The 26519-nt window shown below is 38.8% G+C and overlaps 1 protein-coding gene across 1 annotated transcript in view; it reads right to left on the reverse strand.

Annotated features, from left to right (window-relative positions):
- The window catches only part of RICTOR (RPTOR independent companion of MTOR complex 2), a 154082-nt gene that overhangs the window by 38939 nt on the left and 88624 nt on the right, over positions 1–26519 (reverse strand). Inside the window, exons 11-21 of the mRNA XM_019531985.1 lie at positions 23377–23459; positions 22885–22972; positions 19488–19578; positions 19304–19370; positions 19113–19193; positions 12057–12157; positions 9682–9844; positions 8796–8897; positions 5664–5710; positions 2033–2168; positions 1022–1221 (exon numbers count right to left, since the gene is read on the reverse strand). Coding sequence (XP_019387530.1) covers positions 1022–1221; positions 2033–2168; positions 5664–5710; positions 8796–8897; positions 9682–9844; positions 12057–12157; positions 19113–19193; positions 19304–19370; positions 19488–19578; positions 22885–22972; positions 23377–23459 — 1159 coding nt within the window. The remainder of the gene's footprint in view (positions 1–1021; positions 1222–2032; positions 2169–5663; positions 5711–8795; positions 8898–9681; positions 9845–12056; positions 12158–19112; positions 19194–19303; positions 19371–19487; positions 19579–22884; positions 22973–23376; positions 23460–26519) is intronic.

Below are 26519 nucleotides of genomic sequence, written 5' to 3' on the forward strand. Positions count from 1 at the left end.
TACTTGTCAGTATTATTGGTTAAAATCAGTGTGCGCAAACTTTTGATCTCATAGGCCAAATGAGTGGTGCGAGCCTGGTTTACAGGCTGAATCAAGCCCCACATGTCAAGATAAGGCTGTGGGGCTTGCTACCTCCTGCCCTTTGGTACTGGGATAGAGCGTTGGGGGCCCAGAGCCTGATGCTGCCCTGCACACCGGGATTAAGAAACTGATCCAGTACACAGGGCCTGTGAGGACTCCTGCAAGGCAGATGACAAGGTGTTACAGGCCAGCTGGGCTGGAGGCTAAGCACCCCTAGTTAAAATCATATGAAACAAATGCTTCAATTTCATCCTCTTAAAGGGTTACCCCAATATTAACTTACTTCATGTGTTTAAGATAAAATCCAAATCTTTAACTTTTATAACACTGCTGTAGAATGCAAAAACTTCTGATTCTGTCATAAAGAAGCAATGATTTAAAGGAACTGGAACTTAAGTTGCATGCCTAGCTGAATCTTTCAAAACCTGCTATTACTACAATCACCCTTCAATATCATTACTAAAGGTTCCCAATCATTTTACCATTTCGGATCAGAATAAAATGTTACCATTCAACATAAAGGGTATTTCAGCAAAGATTGGGCATAACATGCCACACTGGCTACTTGAACATTAGCATGATATTCAATAGTACATACTGCCTGCCCGTTTCTATCCATATACTGAAATATACTTTCTGATACAGTCATCAAGACTTGTTAGTCAAAAATGCACTGGAAAAATACAGGTCTCAAGGTCAATAATGGTTCAGTAGTTTGCATCAATTCTGTTGACCTTCAGATCATTTGGCAAAACCACTGTACTTCGATAACTTTTTCTGAAGATATTGGGGAGTTCAAGACCCAGAGAATCCAGAAGAATTTAGACTTAAAAGTTTTGTAGAGACTGATTCTTATGTGCACATTTTAAATGATAGTTGTGATAGTTTTAAATGACAGATCCACCACATATTATAAACTAGAGTAAATAAAAGTACTTACCACTGGAACACGTTGCATTTTTCAAGCATTTTTACGCCATGAGGGTGACATGAAAGTGTACCAAAAAAAAGAAAGTAGTGCTGACTAAGTGTATTCAACAGCCCATTGTTTTGAAGACTGCGTTCCGGTTTCATTCCAGAGGAAGAATTGAGCCACTGTACAATATCTTTTACCAATTCCTCCAAATAGCTTTGTCCATCCTAAGAAAAAAGTAAGGAGATATTTTTTAGTTTTTGGTAGTGGAACAGCTTTAATTGATTTTTTTTTGCTTCTGTTTGCTAAAATGCATTCGTTTAAATCTCTCAGAATGCATATCTATAATAAAAGTTAATACAATAATAAAGTTAATACAATATAGATTCTAACAATCCAAATAAAATTAAGCCAAAATAAAAAGCTAAAGTCAAATACAGTGATTGCTTAGTTTGTGGGCCAACTGGAATAATTCTGATATTTGGTATTTGCAGAAGAACAGTTATGAAAAAAACACTTCTCTGGTCTCCTGGATTAAGGCACAATAAAACATTTTAGTCTAATTGAAAGAAAGATGATTGAAAATACAGATATGAGTTTGGCATTGAAAAGTAGAGAGAGGTATCTGTGTCAATTTGAGGTCTGGCAGAAGGTAGGGCAGTGTGGTACCTCATGAACTAAGTCATTCAGAAAGGCATGAGTTTTTGTAGGCTGCAGCCTACTTTGTCATAGCATTCATGCCTTTGTGAGCAAGTTAATCCATCATGTGCTACCCTGCCCTTCACTGAAAAGTAGTCATGGAAGATTCCATAAATCCCATTTTTATTTTCAAAACACTTCAATTTGGCAATGGTCTTTTATCTAATTACTACTACACTGACCAGCCTTGATAACTTAGGATTCTAAATTTGATTTTTGATGTGTTGATCTTTTTAAGAGTCTTTTAGGACACTAAAGTTTTTTGATAAAGTTCTTAATTCTAGTAAATGTTTTCTTAGCCATTTTCTCACCAGTTTTGTGACTAAAAACCTCTCTCACCTCTTCAGATTCAAGGAGAAATTCAGTAAACTGGCAACCCACGACAGTGAGCTGCTTGGCCTTGCCATAATCCAGATCCAGGTTGGCATACAATTTACTGCTAGGCTTGTAAAAATACAGCAGTCGTCGTATAAACCTAATAAAGATTAAAATGAAAAAATTAGTTGCTTACCACCAAGAAATATGAATTATTTGTGATAGTATAACATAAGCATAAAAATAAGAGCATACAAAGAATACTTTAACCCTGAGTTAAAGTTCAGACACTAATCAGCTTTATCCCAAAACTATCAGTATAGGAGCAAATATTGATATGCCTAACTAATTATTTTATCTGGACAATTTTAGAGGTAAAGATCATATTATATGCCACAAGAGTCCTGTCTATAACTCTGGGGTTGTCGTAACTTAAAATGAGTTAAGAATACCTTTTCAGAAAATAGCAAAAACAAACAGTAGAACAAGGTCATTTAGTTACAGACTGTTCTGCTAATTTTTTTCCTCTAAAATTTCCATAGATTACAATATCTATCAGGCTATGAAAACAAGAAGGGATAATTCTTCTCCAGACTGCTTAAAAAAAAAAAAAAGAGAAAAATCTACCGTAATGCTTGTTATATCTCCATAAGCAAAATCAGCCTACACAATGGCTGGCATGCATCTCCCCTTTGAAAAAATATATGCTTTCAATGGGTGACATACAACATTTTTCAAAGTGACACTGTTTTTAGTCAGACCATTCAAGCAGCTTTTGAAGCATTACCCTGATCAAAATGTAAAGGCCCAATCTAGCAACAAATTCACTGCAGTCAAAACTTTTCATTTCTACACTGACCCATATTGTAACTACAGATCAGTGAGTCTCATTTATGTCTCTAGGAAACTGGGAGAATCTATAATAAAATGCAAAATCAGCAGTCACATGGACAAACATGATCTGCTGGGGAAGAGTCAGCAAGGCTTTTGCAAAGAGAAATCCTGCCTCACCAATCTGATGGGGCTCTTTCAGGGGCAAGAGGATACTGTTGACAATGTATCTGGACTTGCAAAAAGCTTTTGACAAGCTCTCTCACCAAAGGCTTTTAAAAAACTGTGTTGCCACAGCATTGGAAGAAAAGTTCTTTCATGGACTGCAAGCTGGTTAAAAGAGAGGAAGCAAAAGGCAGGACTAAATAGTCACTTTTCAGACTGGAGGGAGGTCAAACGTAGGGTCCTACAGGGGTCTGGGCAGGACCCAATTTTATTCAACATTTTCATTAACGACCAGGAAATGGAGGTACACAGTGAAATCTCCAAGTTTGCAGTTGATACAAATTATTTTCAAATAATTTTGGGAAGTCATATCCCAAGCTGATGGAGAAGAGCCACAGAAAGATCGCATCAAGCTAAATTACAGGGCAAAAAATGGCAGATGAATTTCAACGATGACAAGTACAAAGTAATGATGCTAGGGAAAAACAACCTCAACATGGTATACAATGCTAATTTCTAAACTAGCTGTTAGAACTCAAGAAAGAGACCTTGGAGTCATTGTTGACAGTTCTTTGAAAATGTCAACTCAACGTGTAGCAGCAACCGAAAAAACCAATAAAATGCTAGACATGATTAAGAACGGAATGGAAAACAAAATGGAGAACAACATGCCATTACACAAATCCATGGTGAGCTCACATCTTAAATACTATGTGCAGTTCTGGTCTCTACATCTCAAAAAAGAAACAGTAGAATTAGAAAAGGTACGGAGGAGGGCACAAAAAATGATAAGGGGCATGGAGCAATTGCCATACCAGAAGAGACTAAAAAGGCTACAGCACTGCAGTTTGGAAAGGAGAAGGCTGAGGGGGAATATGATAGAGATCCATAAGATCACAAATGGTATGGACCAAATGAACAGGGAACTGTTGTTCATCAAGTCCCAGAAAACCAGAACAAGGGGGAGCCCACTGAAGATAGCAGGAGACAGGTTTAAAAATAATAGTACATTTTTTTAATGCAATGCATAGTTAACTTGTGGAATTCATTGCCACAGGAGGTGGTAGAGGCAGATAGCATAGCCAGGTTCAAAAAGGGACTAGCTAAATTCATGGATGGCATCTATTCACAGCTGTTGAACAGAATGATTGGAGATGTTTCCTCTGGCATCTCTAAACTAATTATTATGGATACCAAACAAAGTAATGAAAAGAAAAGAAGATAGATCACTCTAGATCTATGCAGTTTGATGCCCTCCTTCTAGCATCCACTTCTGCCACTGTTGGAGACAGAATACAAAGCTAGATGGGACCACTGGTTTAACCCAGTATGGTACTTCTTAAATTCTTATGGAATCAATCCAGGAATTCAGGAGCCCATTTGAAATTTGAAGGGCTTGTACTGCTATTTCTATAAATCATTAGTAAACTTCAAGTGAATATGCTGCATTACTCGGTTTGAGAGAAAAGAGAATGTTATTTTGTACGGTATCTATATAGAAATACCCCTTTGCTTGGGTTCCCTACTCCCCCTAGTGTTAGTTACAGTAGAAGTAAGATCAGGTCTCTGCCCGTGTCTAAGCCAAGAACCAGACTAGAGATATTCCTAAAAATCACTTTGCAAGCCCATTTTTATATTTTTCATAAATTAAATAGTTTAAAATAAAATCCAGAGTGATGACACGATGCATGTTTGATTATTCTTATGCATTATGCTTGCATGTATCTCTTAAATTATTGCCAGCCTATCATATTTAAGTAATACATTGCAATTTGATCATTAAGAGGTATTTTGTATTAATTTTAAAGGTTTCACCTCCACAGCTATAAGATTTTTCTTATGCAAAAACACCAGATTAGAAATTCATCGAGATAACATAAAAATTGTGTGTGTATACACACACATGCATACATATCCACACAGAGGGTATATGAAAAAAGCTCAAAAATAACTTTGTTGTTTGCTAGTTTTGACAATGCTGAGCCAGTTAACAGTCCAGAGCTCCGAGTCATCCAAAATAAAAGGGATTTTTTAAATCTCTAATTGCAGCCAAGAATGGAAGCATTCCATTTTGTAAAAACACGGCACTAACCGGGTTTATCAGCTGCAGAAGCAACTTTTATAGTCTAGAGAGTCCTAGCTTTTTACAACTTACTTGGCATGAAATAATCCAGGCACTGAACACTGCATAAATCCAGAAAACACCTATATACTACAACTTGTGCATCATAGCCAGACTTCTAAATATTTCATTAGAAAAAGTACTTCTACAATCTGCTGGATCTGGAAAATAATCCTTTACCATATAATCAATTACTTTTTACATATAAGGGTGTGTATGTGCAGATGGGGAAGGAGGAGGGAGAGGGCACATGGGGGTACAGAATAAAATGAAGGATGTTTGCAAAGCTGATTATAAACTGGCTAAGTGATATACTTCTATTTTAGAGTATATAAGTTAATAGTTATGCAAAGGAAATAAAAACCTACCCGAAATAAATTACTCTAGGTTTTCTAACCTAATTACCAAAATTTCTGTTTCATGTTATATACGCATTAGAATTTTAAAATGTGCTATTTCAAAGGAATAGCTTATTGAAATGATAAAAAAAATGTCATTATTTATCTTCCTTCACAGGAAGTCCACAGTTTTACATACCTGTGCAACTGCTCATCTTTATAGTTCCTTAGATTTACATTTGGCCACTAGAAAAATAGCAAATATATCATTATAAGACTTTCACCAGTCCTGGGTTAGTCTCCTAATATTTAGAAATGTATCTGTAATATATAGAAACCAATACATTTTAATGAAGTGTCCTAGTTCTTTAGCATCTGTAGTTTTAGTTCACCGGATTAAACGAAAATTTGAAATTAACATTTATTTGCTTCACTGAAAAGCCCATGTTCTCATCACTCCCAGACACATTCTTTTCATTTTGGAGTGAGACGGAGTGCTGGGAGCATACCATGTGTATCTACAGAGTTCTAAAGAATAAAACTGCAAAATATGATATGCTAACATAAAACCAGTTTTGTTTGTTTTTTCATGTGCATAAATAAAAAAATAACTTTAAATATAAATGTTAAAGGGATATTTAATTTGATATTTTTCTGTATTTGTCAATGAGTCAGTTTCAAGGAACTGGAAATTCTAGTACAGAACCCTTGGAACTGTATTAGAAATTTTTAATTCTCTGGTGATTTTTAAAAAAGGACTTTCAGATTGGACCAATGAAATAGCATTAGATGTTTCTGGCCCGTACTTTTTCCCCCCATGTACTTTTTTTATGCTCATGCATATCTGCTGTCTTTACAGTTGCAAGTTTACTTTAGTTATCACTGGTAAACACCTTCTTTCAAGGTCCTGGGGAAAAAGCATATATGCAAGCCTCTTCCTGCCTGAGTCATATAACAGAGTGATATCACCATCCTAATAAATGAAACGGGCAGTACAACTGACAGTAAAGACTGAAACTGATTATAAAACATGCTGTTAGAAAAGAACAGCTGATTAAATAAAATAAAAATATTCCCCATTACAGTGACAGTAATTCTAGGTATGACTAGGAAATTAGGAAAAACAAAAGAACAAAATCCAAATATGATATTTATGTCACTGTGCAAGAGTCTATCTATTTCCCTTTAACTCCCTCATTAGTATAAATATGATTTAAACAGCGTTAAGAAAGTCAGTACATTTTATCAAAGCAATTAGTAACACTGCATAATCATTTAAAACATTAATTAGAAATGTTTGAAACACAAGCAATGTCACTAACTGATGTATGAAAACCCTCAACCAATGAAACAATGGATGAATACCAACACATGAAATCAAAAAGAATTATATTAATGTAGGGAGTTAGGTCTGTACTTATAAGTATCAAAATATTTTTTGTTTAAAGTAAGTATAAGACTTCTATTTATAGATATTAACTTAAGGGGTAGTACAATCACCAGGCTGACAATAAAAAAAAAAATGCCAAAGATCCATCTGAACTGAGTAGCTCAGGCTAGAATATTTAAAGCATGCGGTGTCTATTTCCAACAGCACCTTTGGAACACACCTTGCTCCCTTTAACTACCTATTAGCAGCTGGGTTGACTGAACTTGCATCTCTGAAGTTATAACAAGATACATTAACCATTCTGTACCACCCCTAAGAACACCAGTTTGCACTGATGTAATGCAAAGGATCTAGGGAGGTTAAGAAGAGAGAGAGAGGCATAAAATAATATGCTAGCTGATTTTGAAAGATCACCTTCTGAAACTTATGAAACTCTACTCAACAGAGCACTAGAAAAATCCACCTTAGGGAAAATCTGATCTCAGCACGGAATTTAGCTATATGATTGAAAAGTTTTTCTATTTTCTCCAGTGTTATGAAAAAATCTTAATTTCGCACCCAATTACATCTTTCAGTTCAAAATAGGGTAATTAAATAGAAGACATTTTGAAGAGTAGAAATGGACTAGGAAATGGACTTCTTATACATAAGACTTCACACTAACTTAAATGATCAATATTACATTTAAATAATTAAAAAGAAAACAACAGGTTGAAAAATAAAAGTAGTAATCCAGCAAAATGATAATACTGTACATGATTTATGTCATCTGAACAACAACAACAAAATCTAGTATAAATCAATCTAGGTTTATATGCCAGATTTATGAATACCTTATACTTGTATTTTTCCAGGGATGAACATGCTTTATAAGTAACTAGCCAGAACTTTCTTCCTTTCTTGTAACAAAATTTGCCAGAATTGCAAGGGTACACCTTCTTTGGTTTGCTAGTTTCAGTTCTAACAGTGATGTTTACCCATCTATACTCCAACCTTTTTCCTTTAATAATTTTATATTCTTTGTACATAGAAGATTTTATCCGAAATGTAGTAAGAGCAGAATAATTTATGGCTACAAATGTGACATTGGAGACACAAGAATGAAAGCTAAGGCAGTTGTGTAGAGATGAACATTACTCTTTCTTCAAAATTTCAGAAAAACATCCAGAAGCAGCAGCTGTCATAGGAACTGAGGTGCTGAGACACCTCTAAAGGCATCCTGGACACTGGATTTCACTGGATTCAGTGAATTTAGTAATGGCCACTGACACTTGTTCCACAAAATATGTAATATTCAAAATGGATAAGATAGTGCACTACTTGCACTATAGATTCTCTGATAAAGGAGTATTCGTTTTACTAAGAATAATCCAATTTTAATATTTTACAATGAATCAAGTGATCTTGATAGAAAGGGTCTATATTCATACCAATCTAAAACAGGAGACACAACATAATATCATGCTTTCCTACAATCTTGCCAAAGTATCTCACTCTTGACCTGTAGTCACTTTCCACTTTAAACCTCGATTTCGCTAGAGTAAAGAAAATATGTTTAAATGGACTAACACTGCATTATGTTGGACAAGCGTCTACTTTGGGTTAAAATGAGATAATATTAATTTCCAGGTAATGATCTAATTAATACTAGTGTTTTACTCCTACAAGTTCAAGAAACTTTTAAAGATAAATATTTGATATATTATTTGATGCAACCTTATTGGAAAATGGTTAATTTGTCATCTTTTGCACATATTACTTCTTAAATGTATATGACTATACACTGACAATAAAATTAAGTAGGAACCTGTTTTCTAAAAAGACTCAGTACTGTTCTCTCACAATTGTTTTCTACTATTACCAACTTTAAGCTTGTATAAAAAACAGATCCCATTTTAAAAATCAATTAAAAAAAATCCACTGTCATGTATTTTTTCTTACCTTCAATATGGTCCCTATCAGATTCCAATTCCATTCAAGGTTCTCTTTATGATTAAGAACTTGGCTATCACGAAGGTTCATTACAAGTGCTTCCTCTGTATCCTGTTATATTTGAATGAGAAATTACCATAACTACAAGTTACCATAACTTAAAAGCATTTATGATCAAATCTGCAGTTCTGTTATATAAATAATGTTTGGTATATCATAACTAATGTTTGACAATACATATGCTGTAGTAAGCTTTTACACTATTAGGATCACAGGTTAAACAAAAACAGACGTAGAGATATTAAATGACTTCTGAGGACGTTTAAAAAAAATCATACAAAACTCGATTTACTGTGGAGTCTTTGGGACTAGGCAAGTGATACATTTATACCAGTTTATTTCTGTTTTGTACAGTGTAGCTGCAGGTTGTAGGCAATTATTAAAGTGTCTTGCCTCTACATGAGCAAAGACTCCTGAGAAGACTCTAGCCAAGAGCCCTTCAAAAAGTCCAACCAAGAGCCTTCAAAAAGTCCATCAAAGTCACCTCAAAGAAGTCCTTCCAAATCAATATGATTGATATTTACAATATAAATACATTAATGCAGCTATATTACTCATCTATAATTGATCAAGTACAAAATTCTGGAGTATTTTTGGTGAAAATAGGGTATTGGGCCTTGGGTCAGAAACCAATCACCCATTTATAACATTGTTTCTCATGAGAAAATTGGTTCCAAGTTAAAATACTTTGACTTAAGACGCAATTTTCAGGAACCAATTGTGTCGTAAGTCCCAGGGCTGCCTGTACTACTGTTAAAGTTAACTATACCAGACTAAATGACATCATCTATGCAGGCCCTCTGAGATTTGAAGTTGAAGTAAAAAACCTGAGTACCTTTAAAACAAAGATATCTTTCTGCACACGGCACTGATCCCTTTTTTGGTGTGTTGAGATTGCTTTCTGAATAATATGATCTAAGTGGAGGCTGTAAGGCTTAGGTCCTCGTTTCTTCATCTCATGAAACCGTTTTAAGCAATTGAGTGCTGCACTGGCTCGTCTAATAGAGAAAGATACTGAAATTAACACTATTTGACAAGTTCTATTGCAACAACATACATTACACCATTGTCAAATCTTTTAAAAATATAAACTCAGGTCCCCTTAAGTTACTGAGGAGAAATAAATGACTGTTCTGAAGTGAAAAAGAAAAAATAAAATTACTGTTTTCATAGGTACTGTAGAAGGTACAGTTTTTGATACATTTACATATTTCAGATTTGTACAATCAGTAGGAAAATAAGCATTCGAATTCCTAGTGTTAGAGACAGGCAACTGATGTGATGACGTGTTTTTGTCTACTTCGTAACAAGTTATACCTAGGAAGACTGGAATGCAGGCTTTGAACAATGCGTCCTGGGGCACTTTATTTTTTAGTGACAGATACAGGACATCTAGTTTGAATGCAGACCAAACAACTTCTTCTGGTATGCCTTTTTTCCTCTCCAAAAGGTAACAAATAATAGATTCCCATACCAGCAATCTGAAAAGCTAGAACTTAAAAGCTTCTATAGTTGTCTCCTTAAAAAGGTAGGAAACATGGATGAAAAATAAATGACGTTCTAAGAGAGAATCCCAAACTAGCTTTAGGACTCAAACAGCTAGCCAACTGAAATAACAACTGTAACACTGAAAACTACAAACTATACATATAACTTTCTCCCCAGCAGCTAAGGCTCAATTGTGTCCATTAAATTTAGAGATGCTTGAAAAGTGGAATGTGAGGAGATACTGGACCCATTTTATATTTTGCAACACCAGGATATTTATCAACTTTTTGGGGGGGGGGTGATATTTCCAATACCTTAAAAGCCCTTTAATATATGTGTTATCTGAAAGCAAACCAAACTTGAAAGCTTAGCTTGTTACAGGACTCTGAAGAAGCAGAAACACGTAGGGAAAAGTGGAGAGGGCCTAGCTATTTTCCCAAGGTCTAGAATCCAAAAAACTGAACTAAATGAAAGGGGAAGGTAATAGCAAAGTGAAGGAATGCCACTTCTGCTCTTTGGTTCCTCAGCTCCCACCCACTGCTCCAAAGCATGGAAACCATGCATTAGAGGTTACCAGATACCGCTACTGTTCCTCCTCTCCTCTCCTGGCACCCACTTAAATCCATATGAACAATTATAATTCGGCAACTTTGACAGGCCAAAGTCTACAATGAAACCATTTTGTGGATTTTTATTTTTCCAGTCAGTACATTTTGAAATCTAATATTCATTGTACTTCTAAAACTGTATCCATGCTATATGATTTTTATCTCTTTGTTGACACTAACTATATTTGTAAAAGAGGTGTAAGTCAAGTAACAACCACAGAATTAAAAATGATGCCACTAAATGTATTAACCTAAATTACAATTTATCTTCCTTTTTATCTCATCACATCTTATACCAACACCTAGACAATCTTACCCAGAAATCTTTATCATTATTATTTTAACATGCAACCCTCTATAGCCATACAGCTTAATATAGTTATTGCACTACAGCAGCTCGAAAATAATTCAGCAATTTATTAACAGAAAATTAATGAAGAAAAATAGAAGTAATGTTCTATTTTATTACAGAACAGAACTTTGAAAAGCCAGATCATAAGAAACCTCTCAAAAGATGAAGATATTTTTAAGTTAGCTACAAAATTGTTTTCCTCTGCAAATCATGTTTTTTAAAAGCTCACTTACTAGTGAAAAATCACACAGAAATCTAAGTAGACACTATAAAGAAATATGGAATAGATAAAATGAATTTTGTACACAATAAAACACACTACATGTAAAAGAAAGAAATTTAAACTGCAACTGAGCGGCAAAATAAATATTGGTATGTTATTAAAGGAAACTTTAAAACATGAAATAAGATTCTATCTTCACATTTATTCTGAGGAATGTGTTTGTTTCAAGTATCACTGGCATAAAGAGCAAATATTGATATTAAACATTAAACCTGCCTTTCATTTCTGTCCAATTTCAGGATCAATACTATTTGTACATTGCATATTCAGCAGTATGCTCTGAAAACAGCAGTTGCCAGTACTGCCTATATATACCACCATTTGTAATTGGAAGCATGTGTCCATTATGTGTCAAAGGACATTTCTACATGGAAACACTTTTTAAAAGGTGCCTTGATTTTAACTATAGTAAGCATATAATGTGTGTGATCATTCATTCCCAGTGTTTTTAGTATTTTACTACAACTTTGCATGCTTACAGTCTTTTCTCCTTCATGATGTCAAAAGATGCTGCCATATTCATTAGCGTTGGTAAACAGTGTAAGTGATGGCTATGTGAATGAGGAAGAATTGTGTTTGCCTGAAAAGGAAGACACATATTGTTAAAAATCAGGCCTAACTATATGTTGACATTATATAGCTTCAGCCATATGTCCCTATACGTGTCCCATCCCCCGCCACACAAAATATGGGACTTTTGTATATACAACAGTCTGTTTACTCTTCACATAGCATAAAAGGCTTGGAACATTTTTTTTTTTTTTATATATGATTGATGCTTGGTTCCCAAATACATTAAACCACCCAAATATATCAATATAACACAATTATACTTGGTACATTTTTACAAAGGAGTGTAGATTTAGGCACTAGACTTGCCTGTGGGTCCCCAGATAATTTATGGTTTTACAATCAATATACAGCATAAATGTAATACCAGGTTGTCAAAGACAAAATAAATGCAAATGAATAAATAAAATTGTCTTCTTTCTCTCAAATCAATAGTCCCAGGTGAAACTTCTAACAATACCGAAAAGACTTGAAATAGGAAGTATAATTATTTTCTAACTTGATAGTGACCCTCTGGATTGTCTGGCAGCCAAAGATATTGTTACAGTTGCCACAACATACTAAAAAATATGGTACTATTTTTTTGCAAACAATACATCCCAGAATATAACGTGCATCTTGTTTCTGAAAGGCAGAATGAAGAAGGGGGAGGGATTATTCCAGAGCTATAGCTGTATAGAGGAGGGACAAATGAAGACTAATTGTCATTTGACTAACTCTCACTTTTCCACTTAACTTAAGCTAAAACTCTAGCTTCTGCTAAAGACTGGTCTCCATGGGGGGGGAGGGGAGGGGGGAGGGGAGATATCTGATTCTGAAAAGTGCTGAAGAATCTCCAGGGATATGAGAGAAGACGACAGAGGGAGAGACAGACACTAGGAGCAGCCAATAGAATTGCTTTAAGGAATGTTCACAGCTTGATTAGTGAAACATCAGGACCATTAGAAAGGGATAACTGATTAGTAATACCTGTGCAGTGAAGAATTCACAGTGCCTGAATAGCAATGCCACAGCTGTTCCACTGTGGAGCAGGAATAAAAGCAGGGTGATTTTATCCAAGGTGGTGGGGGGTCTGATTTTCAAGGGAAAGATGTATCTTATATGTGAGAAAATATGGTAGCATTTCTGTAACATTAATATAGTTTCATTCATAAACTTATATTAAAATGACCTAATTTTTAAATAAGTACTGAGCCAAAGCAATGGAAACATCGAGACATTAGTAGTAAAATATACTCAGGACAGAACTATTCCCTCATCCGTTCCACACTGACTCTCTCTCTCTCTACCCCAATTTAACCATTTGTTCATTTTTTGCAAAAATAAATCTCCCATGTCAAATGGTTTAGCTACAATTAAGGAAAACTATGGAAAAGCAAAGGAGCCTTACGGCATTCTCTGAAAGTGAAAATCTAGTTACTCTCACTTGGAGCATTACAACACTGAGGATTCACTACAGACAATACTCCAATACCAGTCAGATCCTCCTCAAAACACATTATTTGTACACCTTCAGTGATTGCAACTACATTGTTACCATGCACTGGAGTCTTGAAGACCTCACTATGCTTCTGTGCCTAGAAGCGCCGATCAGCTGATCGGTGCTGGCCATCTGTTCAATTTAAGGCACACTAAGAACCAGTCACAAAGTTCTTACACATATTTTGTGTAAGAAATGTTTGGCTTATTATCTGTTCTATTGCAGCATTAACTGCATGAAAGTATTCCCAAGTTACTACTTTAAATATTATTAACTCGTTAATCATGTCTTAAGTTAATAATGCCAAGGGCCTTAAAGAATTAAACAAAGTCTACAGTAAAGAACATTAATATTGGAAAAAAACCAAATATTACAGTATTAAAAAGTGCCAAAAGCTGCCTGTCAAATGTTAATTTAGCCCAAGAGGCACCTAGATTATGATAGTCTTTAACTACATGATCACAAGCTGTTTTTCTACATGGCCCCTTGTCTCCTCCAGAGCAAGCGAATGAATTGCTTTGGGCATGAAGCTGCAGAATTTGGAAGATGGATAGTGACTGTAGCAGCAGACTGCAGAAACAGAGACAATAGCTGGCAGACCAATGCTATACCATCCTGAAGAATCAGATTTCATTTCTGTCTCTATCTTTCAGCTAGATTCCATGGGGGATGGTGACCAAAACCCTCCAGCAACACAGCACATGGTCTACAAGGGAAAGGACTCAAAGGGCATCTTAATTCTGGGAAAGGACCAGAAAGCTACAGGACCACAACAAGTGAAACAAAAGGGAAGCAAGTAGGTCAAAATGCAAAATATGTCCAGTGCACATACACAAATGCAATTAGTATGGGGAATAAAAGCTGAAAGCTGAAACCTGTGAAAAGAACTGCAGTCTGGCTGGCATCACAGAGCCCTGCCTGGTAGGACAGTTCTTATGACTGGAATTTCAGCATTGACTGGAATGTAAACACTGCGACTGGAATGTCAACTTTTTTTGGAAAGGCAGGGTTTGGAGAAAAGCTGGTGGTGTTGCCTTTATGTCAAAAACACATACACTTGCTCCCTGGTTTGGGAGGAAGAAGATTTGTGTTCAAACAGGTGACAAGTCTATTCAAAAGCTATGAGATAGTACTGATGGGAAACTTCAGTTTTCTAGATATCTGTTGGAAGAACAATGCAGCCAAACAAAGTGTCAAGCTGGTTCCTAACTTGTGTGGAGGACAATTTTCTCTTCCAGAAAGTGCAGATACAACTATGGAATCATCTTGGATCTTGTCCTTATCAACAGGATAAAACTGGTGGAGGATATGAAGGTGATGGGTAACTTGGGAGGAAGCAATCATGATATGACAGAATTCCAGATCCTGACCCAGGGAAAGCATAAGTTCAGCAAAATTAAGGCACCAGTTTTAAAAAAAAAGTGGGTTTCAATTGATTTAAGGACACAGCAGGCATAGTGTCAAGGGAGGACAGACTGCAGCATAAAGGTGGTCAGGAGGGCTGGGAGCTTCTAAAGGACGTAGTATTGGAAGCCCAAAAAGAAACTGTCTCAACATGATGGAAGCACAAGAAGAATGGAAAGACACCAATGTGGCTGCACAAGGAGCTTCTAATGTGCTACAAATACAAAAGGAAAGATGCAACAGGCCACAGAAGAAAGGGCTGGTCATCAAGGAAGCATGCCAGGAAATAGCAAGAAGCTGCAGAGACAACATCAGGAAGGTAATAATAAAGAACAAGCTTCACCTGGCAAAGGAAGTCAAGGACAACAAAAGGCATTCTATAAGCATTGTGGCCAGAAAAGAAGGACAAAGGAAGTTGTGGGCCCTCTGTTAACAAGCCAGGGGGAATTCCTAACTGAAGATGAAAGACAGAGAGACTCAGCATCTACTTTGCCTCAGTCTTCACAAAAAAATTAAGCTGCAACCAGACATTTAATAAGGATTATCTGTATAAGGAAGGCAGTGAGCTGAAGGAAGAGATAACAAGAGATGATCCAAGGGCTTTTGGTGGGTCTGAATGAATTCAAGTCAGCCATGCCACATTAACTTCACCCCAGGGTCCTGAAGGAACTGGCAGAGGAGATTTGGGAGGCCATGGGAATGATCTTCATGAAGTCTTGGGATACAGGACATGTACAAGAGGACTGCAAAAGGACCAAAGTGGTGTCCCTCTTTAAAAAAAAAGGCAAAAAGGAGGACCTAGGGAACTACAGATTGGTTAGTCTCACCTCAATACCTGGGAAGTTACTGGGCCATATCCTAAGGAAGGCTATTTGCAAGTATCTGGAGAGGAAAGGCCAATCATAAGCAGCCAGCTGGGATTTATGAAAAACAAATCATGTCAAACAAACTTACTCTCCTTCTTTGACAAATTAATTACCTGGGTGGATGAAAGAATGCTGTGGATATTGTGTACCTAGACTTAAAGTACTGTAGAACCTTTTCACAAAAAAATGGAGAAATATGGATTGAAAAAATTACTATAACGTGGATAACTGGTTCAACAGCCACAAACAAGGGTAATTATTAATTGGTCTATATAAGAATCGCAGGAGGTTTCAAATGGAGTCACACAGGGGCCTGTCCTGGTACTGTTCAACATACTCATTAATGACTTGCATGCTGGCATAGAAAGTTTTTCAAGCAAATCTGCATTTGACACTAAACTGGGAAGGACTGTGAACACGCTGGAGAATGCAAGCACAATTCAGAAGAATACTTACAGATTGGAAAGCTGGGCTATAGCTAACAGGATGAAGTTCAATGTGAACAAATGGAAGGTGCTACACCTCAGGAGAATAATAAAAAACACAAGTACAAAACAGGGGGCACCTGGCTGGATGGCAGCACTATGGAAAAGGACTGGGGAGTCTTGGTAGATCACAGTCTCAGTATGAGTCTGCAGTATGATGCAGCCACACAAAAGGTGAATGCAGTTTTGGGATGCATCTGTAGAAACATTAGGTACAAGACATGGGAGCTGATAGTGCCTATACTCAGCACTAGTCAGGCCTCCTCAGGAATACTGTGTGCAGTTCTGGGCTCCACATTTTAAAAAGGATGTGGAGAAGTTAGAGAGGGTCCAGAGGCAGGAAACAAAGATGATCAAGGTCTTAGAAGTCAAGTCATATAAGAGGCTGAAGGAGCTATGCATGTTCAGCTTGTGGAAAAGGCACTTAAGAGGAGACATGGTAACAGTCTTCAAATACTTGAAGGGCTGCCATAAAGAAAAAGGAAAGCACCTCTCTTCCTGCAGAGAGGATGTTCCTGCAGAGAGGAGGATGCAGACCAATGGCTTGACACTGCAACAAAATAAGTTTAGATTGGATATCAGGAAAAAAGTCTTCACTGTTAGAATAGTAAGGCAGTGGAATAAACTGTCTAGGGAAGTTGTGGACTCTCTACCACTGAAGGTATTCAAGAAAAGGTTGGACAGCCATTGGTCAGGGAAAATCTAGTTGTAGCTAAGCCTACATTCTATATTTATCATGCGTCTGAACTTTGACAGTTGCTCCCATGCCCCCTTTTTGCTATACATGTCAGGGTATTTTTAAGCCTCTCTCAGAGGCATTGGGTGGTTTCATAGTTGGTAGGGTTGGAAGGGAGCAGATCATCAAGTCCGACCCCCTGCCATGGGCAAGAAAGAATGCTGGGGTCAAATGACCCTGGCAAGGTGTCTATCTAGCCATCTTTTAAAGACCCGCAGATTACGAGCCAGCACCGCTTCCCTTGGAAATTGGTTCCAGATGTAGTGCCTCCTGATATCTAGCCTGAATCTATTCTTCATCTACTTATGGCCATTATTTCTCATTACTCCCGGTAGCGCTCGGGGGAAACAGGGACTCACCCATTGCCTGCTGGTCCCCCTTGGTCAGTTTGTAGATGGCCACCAGATCCCCTCTCAGCCTTCTCTTGTGAAGGCTGAATAGGTTCAGGTCCCTTAGCCTCTCCTCGTAAAGCCTGCCTTGCTGCCCCGATCATGTGAGTAGCCCTCCTCTGGACCCTCTCCATGCTGTCCACATCCCTCCTGAAGTGTGGCCCCCAGAACTGGACGTAGTACTCCAACTGCGGCCTGACCAATGTCCCACAGAGGGGGAGTATCACCTCTTTGGATCGGCTCGTGATGCATCTATGGATGCATGACAAGGTGCGGTTAGCCTTCCTGACCGCATCCCCACATTGTTCGCCCATATTCATCTTGTTTACTACAGCCAAGGCTGGGGACTTTGACTGGGGTATGCCATTGTTCCTTTTGGGGGCAAAAGCAGAGGTTCCTGGATGGGGGTCTTGCACCTCTGTTCAGGGTTAGACCAATCACTATATTTTTTTGCCTTCCTCTTGAGTATATATTGAGAACATTTTTTAGAAGCAAGATATTGGCTGCCATGGTTGCCTTGCTTTATCTGTGGCAGTGTTAGGTCTGTGTTGTGTCAGGGTTGAGGGTAGTCTTATTTAGAGTTTAGATTATGGATTGCACAGAATGGTCTGAATAGGGATGATCCTGCCCAGCAGGGGTTGGACTAGATGACCTCTGGATGTCCCTTTTAGCCCTACTTCTTTATGACAGTATGATCTGATGCCAGGCAAGTCACTTAAAGCCAAACTTTTTACAGTGTTAAGGGTATTCCTCATTTTATGCAAATAGGCTCAAGTCATAAACCCGAAAGATGAAGAACATGCAATTGGTGACCACTCATGGAAAAGGCTTAGATGACTTGCCTAGCATCATACAGAAATTCTGAAGCAGAGACAGGGACTGAGAGTCAAATTCACTATGGTAACATTAAAACTACCTTAACTATGAGACCTGCTGCAATCCTCTGCCTTACCTGCTACACACCTTCCAATGTTTGCACAGGAGATGGAGTCTTACATAAACTGGATTCACCCCTGCTTTATCCTCAATAATGTCTACCTTGTGCACTGAATCAAGCACTACAATATGTGGCACTACAAAGAAGTTCCACTTTGAAGCAGATCTGCCATAAATGTAGCCTTACAGACAGAGCCAACCCTAGCAGTGTGAGGGGCCCAGGGCATGTCAGCCTGTGAGGAGTGGGGTGGTGAACAGCCAAGTGTGGAGCTGGCAGTGCATGGTGGCCATGCGGAGTGGTGGCACCACTGGCAGGGCCTGTACAGCACTATCCACAGGAACCCCCAAAGTGCGGGGCCCAGGGCAGTCGCTCCCATTCGCCCACTTCTGCCCCCAAGGGACAGCTCTGCTTACAAATAAGAATGTGAAGAAACTCGTTTTTTTAGCATTATAACTGTGTATATGCTGCTACTTAAGTAATGTGTGTCCAAGGCCTCAAACATCAATGCAGAGCACTATATGTCGTGCCACACAGATTTAATCTCTGTGTGCCTTTGGCAAACGTTACAAACAACTGAGTATGGGGTCCCATGAACTGAAATCATCAAGCAACCTAACAGGTGGTGCTACCAAATCTTTCCTATAAGAAACAACAAGCCCCAAACTTACCATGTGCAAAAGTTCTCCTAATAGGATAGTTGCTCTGACAGACACATGGTCATCACTGCTTGTAATTACCTCAACTAGGCCCTTCAAAAATAAAATGCAATGTTTAAATGTGTATTTTATAACAGATTTCTTAATATACATACATGGTGAAAATTATAAATATTTTATTCACAGCTGGAATCTTCACTTACTTCTAAAAGTCCATTGGTAATGAAAGCAGAAAGCACCAAAGCCAAATAATTATCCATGAGGTCAGGTCTAAAAAACATGCAACAAGCCATTCAGAAATGTGCATTTCTTCTCTCATTTTGTCATTATAAAAGCAAGAAAACAACAAAGAATGTTTTATTTAGCTACTTTTAGTCAATGTTCTACCTTGATCTGGCTCGATGGGGTAATATAGTTTTAGCTTCAGCTGCTACAAAACCATCAGAAAGTCTCCAACAATCCTGAAACCGACTTGGGTCTATAATAAGAAAAACAGGCTCAGTCATTGTAACATTTGACATGAAAACACTATTTTGATATTTATAGTTGTAATCATTATATGACAGATAAATTATTTGTTACTTTAACAACAATGGTTAGTTACTTGTTACCTCTAAGCTTGAGCTTCCTAATCTCAGTCTTTCCGTAATAGTGGTGGTGACAATATGGAGCATAATTTCTTGACGGCTGAATTCTGCCAAGCTATAATCTAGGGCAGTGGTTCCCAAACTGTGTGTTGTGACCCCAAACAGGGTCGCAACATCAGTGGATGGGGTCACAGAGGTGGGGGACTGTAGGTTGGGAGCAAGAGGCCATTATGAGGAAATGGGGCCATAAATGGAGTTTTGCTGAAGAAAAGTTTAGGAAGCACTGATCTAGGGCAAATGAAAGATTGAACTCTTGGAGCAGAGGTAGGCAAAATACGGCCTGCAGGCTGGATCCAGCCCCCGAGGCCATTCTATCTGGCCCGCAAGGCCCCTAAAAAATGTAGAAAATTAATACTTCTCTGCCTTTGGTTCCCGTCAAAAATGACAGGAACCAAGGGCAGTAGGACCCAGGGGAAGCCTGGCGGGTTCCAATAACAGCAGCCCGCCTGGCTCTGTCACCCCAGCCGGAAGCCCCTGCTGGGGCTTCTGACCTGGGAGCACATGGCTGCCCTGCGACTAAACTGCAGGTAAGCGGGGGGAGAAAGGCAGGAGAGACCCTGCGCAGGGAAGGATCATGGAGGGGGGAGGGGAAGTGGCCCCTTCCCCACCCTGTGGCTGGCGCCCTGTGCTGTAGCCATTTGCAGCCCACATGGGGCTGTCCAGAGCAGGCACAGGCAGTCCCAGGCCAGCTGCGAGTGGCTGCAGCGTGGGGCACCGGGCATGGGGTGGGTGAGGGGCTGCTTCCTCCCACCCCCCTGCACTTGGCACCACCTTGTAACCCAGCTCCACTGCCAGGCTGGCAACGGGGCTAGGTTACCAGGTTACAAGCTGGTGCTGAGCGCAGGGAAGAGTGGCCCTTCACTTACCATGTGGCTGGTGCCCCGCGCTGCAGCCACTTGCAGCCAGACTGGGGCTGCCTGTGCCTGTTCCGGACAGCCCTGTGTGGGCTGTGAGCACCTGCAGCAGGGAGAGCTGGCCATGGGTGGGCGAGGGGCCACTTTTCCCTGCGCTCAGCATCAGCTTCTTCCCTGCTGGCAAGCAGGGGGTTGAGGCTGTGCACTGCCCCCTCCTGTACCGTGGGACTGGGGGGCACTGGGTGTGAGTGGGCAGGGAACCAGTGGGAGCACAGGGCCCGCACCGGTGCCCCAGGGTCAGTGTTGGCGAGGTCCAGAGCAGGGTGACAGAAGTGTCGGGTCCCAGCTGGCAAGAGCTTCATGGAACTGGGCCAGCTCCCCCCTCTCCCTGCTGGTGCAGCCCAGCCCAGCTTCATGGACCCCTGCCAGACTGCGCCCTGCTTTAGGCCCCATCAGTGCTGGCCTTGGGACATTGGTCCGAAGACGGTAACCAGTGGATGGAGCACCTGTCAAGGGCCGGGGCACCTGTCAAGGGGCAGGGCTACCCATGCAGCCCTCGACAGCCTGCCAAGCGGCCCTCTGCCCAAAATAATTACCCGCCCGTCTTGGAGGGTGGAAGGCTGAGGCTATTTTCTCCTCACTGGCGTATATTCCTTCCTTGCTCTGTACAGCTGCAGTGAGAAGCAAAGAGGCTTCTTTTACAGTCACAGAAAGGATATCAGTCCCTGAAACCTTATATACCCACCTCAGAGGGAGACTGCAGTAGGTATGAGACTGACCATATAATTAGTAAATATACAATGTGCAAAAGTTGTTGAGTATGTATTACTAGTAACCTAAAGCGAAAATACTGTTATTTAGAAATTTAACACAGATTAATTAAGGTTAAATTTGAACTCTTCAAAATTAATTAATTAAATTGCAGTAGATGCTTTAAGAATTACAATGTATGAAATAGTGAGCTTTACTGTTTAGCAGTTTCATAGATGTCAGGGTTGGAAGGGACCTATTAGATCCAGTCCAACCTCCTGCCCTGGGTGGGAATGAATGCTGGGGTCTGATGACCCCAGCCAGGTGTCTGTCCAATCTCCTTTTAAATACTTTCAAGGAAGGGGACAGCACTACCTCCCTAGTCTATAACACTGTCAGTAACGAAGTAGATGTCTAAAAGCCACTGATAACAGATTAAACCTACTTGTTATGTGGAAAAACAATTGTGCATTGAACAGAAAATTACTTATAACCTAACATTTTAGAAAAAAGTCAAGTAATTGTTTTAACACCTGGTGATAGTCACAGGATACCACTGTGGCTTATCACCAGTTTTATTTAGTTTATTATAATATTTTTATTTTATAATATTTTATTATATTAAACAAAATAAGCAGAAGTGACACATTTCAGAGGGATTTTTAAACCATATGATTAGCACATTAAAAGTTCTCAGCTAGAAGTCTATCTTGTATATACCCTAACCCTCAACACGTCAGACAGACAGTATACGGGAAAACCTTGCTATTCATGGGTTTGGTATTTGCAGTTTCAAATATTTGTGAATGCTGAACCTGCATCTTAAATACACTTAAAGGAACTCCTTGGGAGCTCTGTGCTTACCACCACTGCCAGGACAGCTATACCACCTCCCGCCAGGGGCACCGCGTTCATGAACACAAATTGGGTTCATGAACGCAGTTGCCTTATTTGCAGATTTCGCCATCTGTGGGGCATATGAGAACATATCCCCTGCAAATGGCAAGGGTTTCCTGTACCACACAGCACAATATTAAAAAAAAAGAATAAAAGGGATGCTGCATTTTAAAGATGCTTATTTTATTTCTTAAATATTAATTTCAAATAAATTACTGTCAGCAGAAGCCATTCATATTAAAGATTATTTCTCTGTTGCTGATACAATGCAAGTGTCTAAAATATTCCCTTCTAAACAGCATTTCAATTGTAGATTTCCATAACTCTGATAAAACACTGAGTTCTGTAACGTATCCTATTAATTTAAAATGTTCTGAAACTGTTTGGCTTAAATATGGCTTCTGTACCACTTTTAAAGGTACAGCAGAAATCAGAGGCAGCAGAAACCAGAACACAGGTATTTTGTTGAGAAACAGTTGAAAACACATTAAAAGAAGCAACATCTAACAAGTTTGCTTTAAAAAGTTATGGATGAAATAGTCAATATTTACATAATTAACTGTGCAGGAGAAAGACTGATGGATTCAATATACAAAAAGATGTAATATGTATTGGGCATTGATGCCTAGTACCCACCTACACTGAGAAGTGCTTCAATGAATTCTTCTGTCACGACAGGAAGAGGAAGGCGAAATATATCATAAAGAACCTCAAGCAGACCTCGCTATAAACAGGGGAAACATTTTCACAATCATACAACTAATAAGAAGACAATTTGTAAAACTATAACAAGTTAGAAAGGTATCAAAAATAATGTAATGTAGAAAGGTATGAAAAATAATATAATTCCACGAAACAGACTATCAAAGTAGCAGAAAACCTCTTATTAAAAGATATCACATTTACCCAAACAACCTTGTCTACAACCACAAATACACTTTAAAAGTTTTCTATCTGTGGCACTTAAAAAAATATAAAATTGGCTAAAAGAAATAGATAAATAATGGTATCTACTAACTGTTTTATTGCCTCATATATCCAATACAAATCATTATATTATGCTATAAAGGTATGCAATTTAAACTACAAAGAGGAGGTACAACATTATTCCTTGGATTTACCACATACCCGTATTTCCATATTTGGTATACAAAGTACCCCAATGAGAGACTGGATTCCAGAGTTCCCAGGCTTGCATAAACTGATAATACCTAGAAAACAAAATCGACATTAAATCCCCAAACCCGCAGCCCAGAAAAATCTTTAATTGCACTGTACAAAATACTAACAAAAATGAATATGAATTGCAATTTTCTAACAGACTGAATATAAGCAGAGATCACAAAAAATGATAACATAACCTAGAGTCATCCCCTCACCCCGTGAGCAATCTCCATTCTAACTGGAATTATTATGTTTTACATAATAATTAGATATTTGTAAATAATTATGTTCAATAAACAAACCTCTATTCTGATTGTTCTTTAATTGATTATGCCCTGTTTCAATGCTGTGGCAAAGATCATTTTCTTCACTCACTGTTTTGACCATGAAACCATTTCTTTCTTTATCTTCCCTTCTCTACAACACTATATAAATTAGCCTTATCTTTATTCTCAAGGTCCTTCATGAGCTATTTCCATACTACAGTGATGTCAAACGTAATCATCCTCTTGTTAAACTTACAAAACACATTTGGTTTTTCCTGTGCTGCCCCCCACCACAAACATACAATGAGGACTTTAAATATTGCCATAATCCGATCCTTGTTCAAATGACTCCTTAAAAACTCTTCTTAGCTGTTATACACAGAAAAACAGACAGTGGTTCCTCAGCAAGGACTAAGCCTCACACAGAGTACTGAGCCCAGTTCTGGGTACCCATTTTAAGAAGCAGGCAGACAAACTGGAGGGGACCCAAAGATTATCAAGAGTTTGAAAGCAAGGCAAATGAAGAAAGGGTGGTGGGGTTCCTAATGATTAGTCTAGAAAAAAAAAGATGATGAAGCGGTGACAATAACATTCTCACTTATCTGAAAGATTGAGAAAGATTTAGAAAGGATTATAAACAACTGTTTCCTCTCCACACACAGGGCAGCAAAATAAGTAACTCCAGAAAGGCAGTTTTAGGTTAACTTGGGAAAAACCTTAATGCCAGACCATTACATAGCAAAACAAATTAACTAGGGAAACTGTTGAATATTCTTTACTGCAGGTTTTTAAGAAGAGGCTAGATGGCATCTTTTAGAGATAGCTGAGTTGCAGTAGCCTGGATTCCAGTACCCTTGAGATCCCTTTCAGTCCTGCAAATCCAAAGCAACTTGACAAAGTTTAGGGAATAGGAAAAGCTGTGATCACAAGCCATCATATTGACAAGTACTGATTTGGTGTTACTTAAGCTTGCCCATTTCCTTGTACTGACCCACCCTTTCACATTTAGATCACAATCAACATAATAGATTCAATAATGGAACTAAAAAAGGCTCTTACCCCAATACATTAAAATTAGCAAAAAATTGCAAAGAGGAAAGTACTTTAAGAGCTGAAGGAATTAAGAAAGAAACAGACTAGCAGGGTTATCCACTGGACAATACTTGCAACAACACAAACAAAAGAAAACAAACATGTACTGTCCCAAATGGAACCTGCAATGAACAAAAAAACCGTGCTTAAATTCATTTTCACTTTCTAGATGAGTAAACCTAAAGTTATTTGCCTGAAGAGGTTTTAAATTTGAAACTGGAAGTCTACTGATGACAAGGGCTAGGGACAGAAATTACACAAACTAGTATAAGTGATCGGAAACCAGCTCATATCTGTAAAACAACAGAAGTTCCGTGCATATAAACAGCTTTCCAAATGGCTGAAACTAATTTAAGATAAACCTGGATGGATGTAGGATCAGACTCAACTGATTTAGGTTAAATTGGTTTACTGAATTCTGTCCCAGATCCCCTTTAGATTCAAGTTAACTTACAGTCCTCCAGCATCCCAGGATGCTTTACACCTTCCCTGTAAATCCCCCCACCCCTCATAGGGTGGACAAGCTGTCTGCCCCAGATGAGCAGGGATGTATGCTCTAGTGCCCCCAACTTCTGGTCTGAGCCACTGCAGGCATGGGGCTGTATTTCCCCCCGAGTCAAAAGTGAACGTCTGTTCACTTGCTTATTGGTTCAATGTACACAGGTTAGACTAACCTGCAAAGACTGAACAGATTCAGCCTCAGACTTTTTAACGGTCTATACCAAGCCTAAAAGTCTACTAAAATGACGACAATAACAACTAAGGCCCCTGTCAGATGTTAAAATAATATCGAAACGGGATCTGATCCCCACTCCCAACAACCACACATCCTGCCATCCCACGTGTGGCAGAATGCCAGATGGTTGGGATTGGAGGCCAGTCCTAACTGCACTATTATTTTAAACAGGAACCTTGCAATGCAATTAGGTTCCTGTTTCTGTACAGCTCCTATACAGAGGAACCAAGGGGCAACCCCCTGCCAGGAGTTTAACCCTCACCTCCATGCTGGGCAGCCCAGCTAGGCACAAACAAGCCTGGCTGGCTGGCTGCCTTTCCTCACAGTTCCCAAGGGAGCTGCTGGGGCACAGTGAGCCTCATGGTAAGCATCCACAAGCTAGCATCCCAGCTCCCCATTCACGAGCAGACTTAAAGCTGCATAGTGAAGCCCTGTGCAGGACTCCAACGTGCAGCTGTCATCCTGCCAGCACTGGCTATGGGGATGTAGCCTCATGAATCTGGCTATATGGCAGGGATACCGTGCTATTCATTCAATTTAAGGAATGAGGGAAACCAGATCCACATTTCTCATTTTGTTTGCCATTAACTCCCTAAATGTGTGGGCAGGGTTACTGTTTATGGTGCTTTTATCAGGTTAATTGCATCTTAAGTGTAACATCTGCCAAGGCAGAGTAGAATGTAGAAATTAGGGGGATATGGGGTTTTTAGACAGACTGCTTAAAATTCTTTTTTTTTTTTTTTTTTTACTTTTGCTAACACATACTTAAAAAACTTGGGTCTTGGACAGAGAAAGCCTTTATCTTCTACACTTTCATGCTGGAGCTTATAATATGCATCCCTGATAAATCCTAAGTAACCTATGATAAAACTGAAGAAGAGTATCCTCTACATGTCTGATAGTTGTAAACACAAAAAAGGAGGAATAAAGTTAGCTTGCATCCCTCTTTAAAAATCTTTTAAAAGTTAACTTTTAAAATTAAGTGAATGTCTTAAAAAGAAGAAAGGCATAGA

This window comes from Crocodylus porosus, unplaced genomic scaffold (assembly GCF_001723895.1).
Source record: "Crocodylus porosus isolate Cpor-Errol unplaced genomic scaffold, CroPor_comp1, whole genome shotgun sequence".
Classification (NCBI taxonomy): Eukaryota; Metazoa; Chordata; order Crocodylia; family Crocodylidae; genus Crocodylus; species Crocodylus porosus.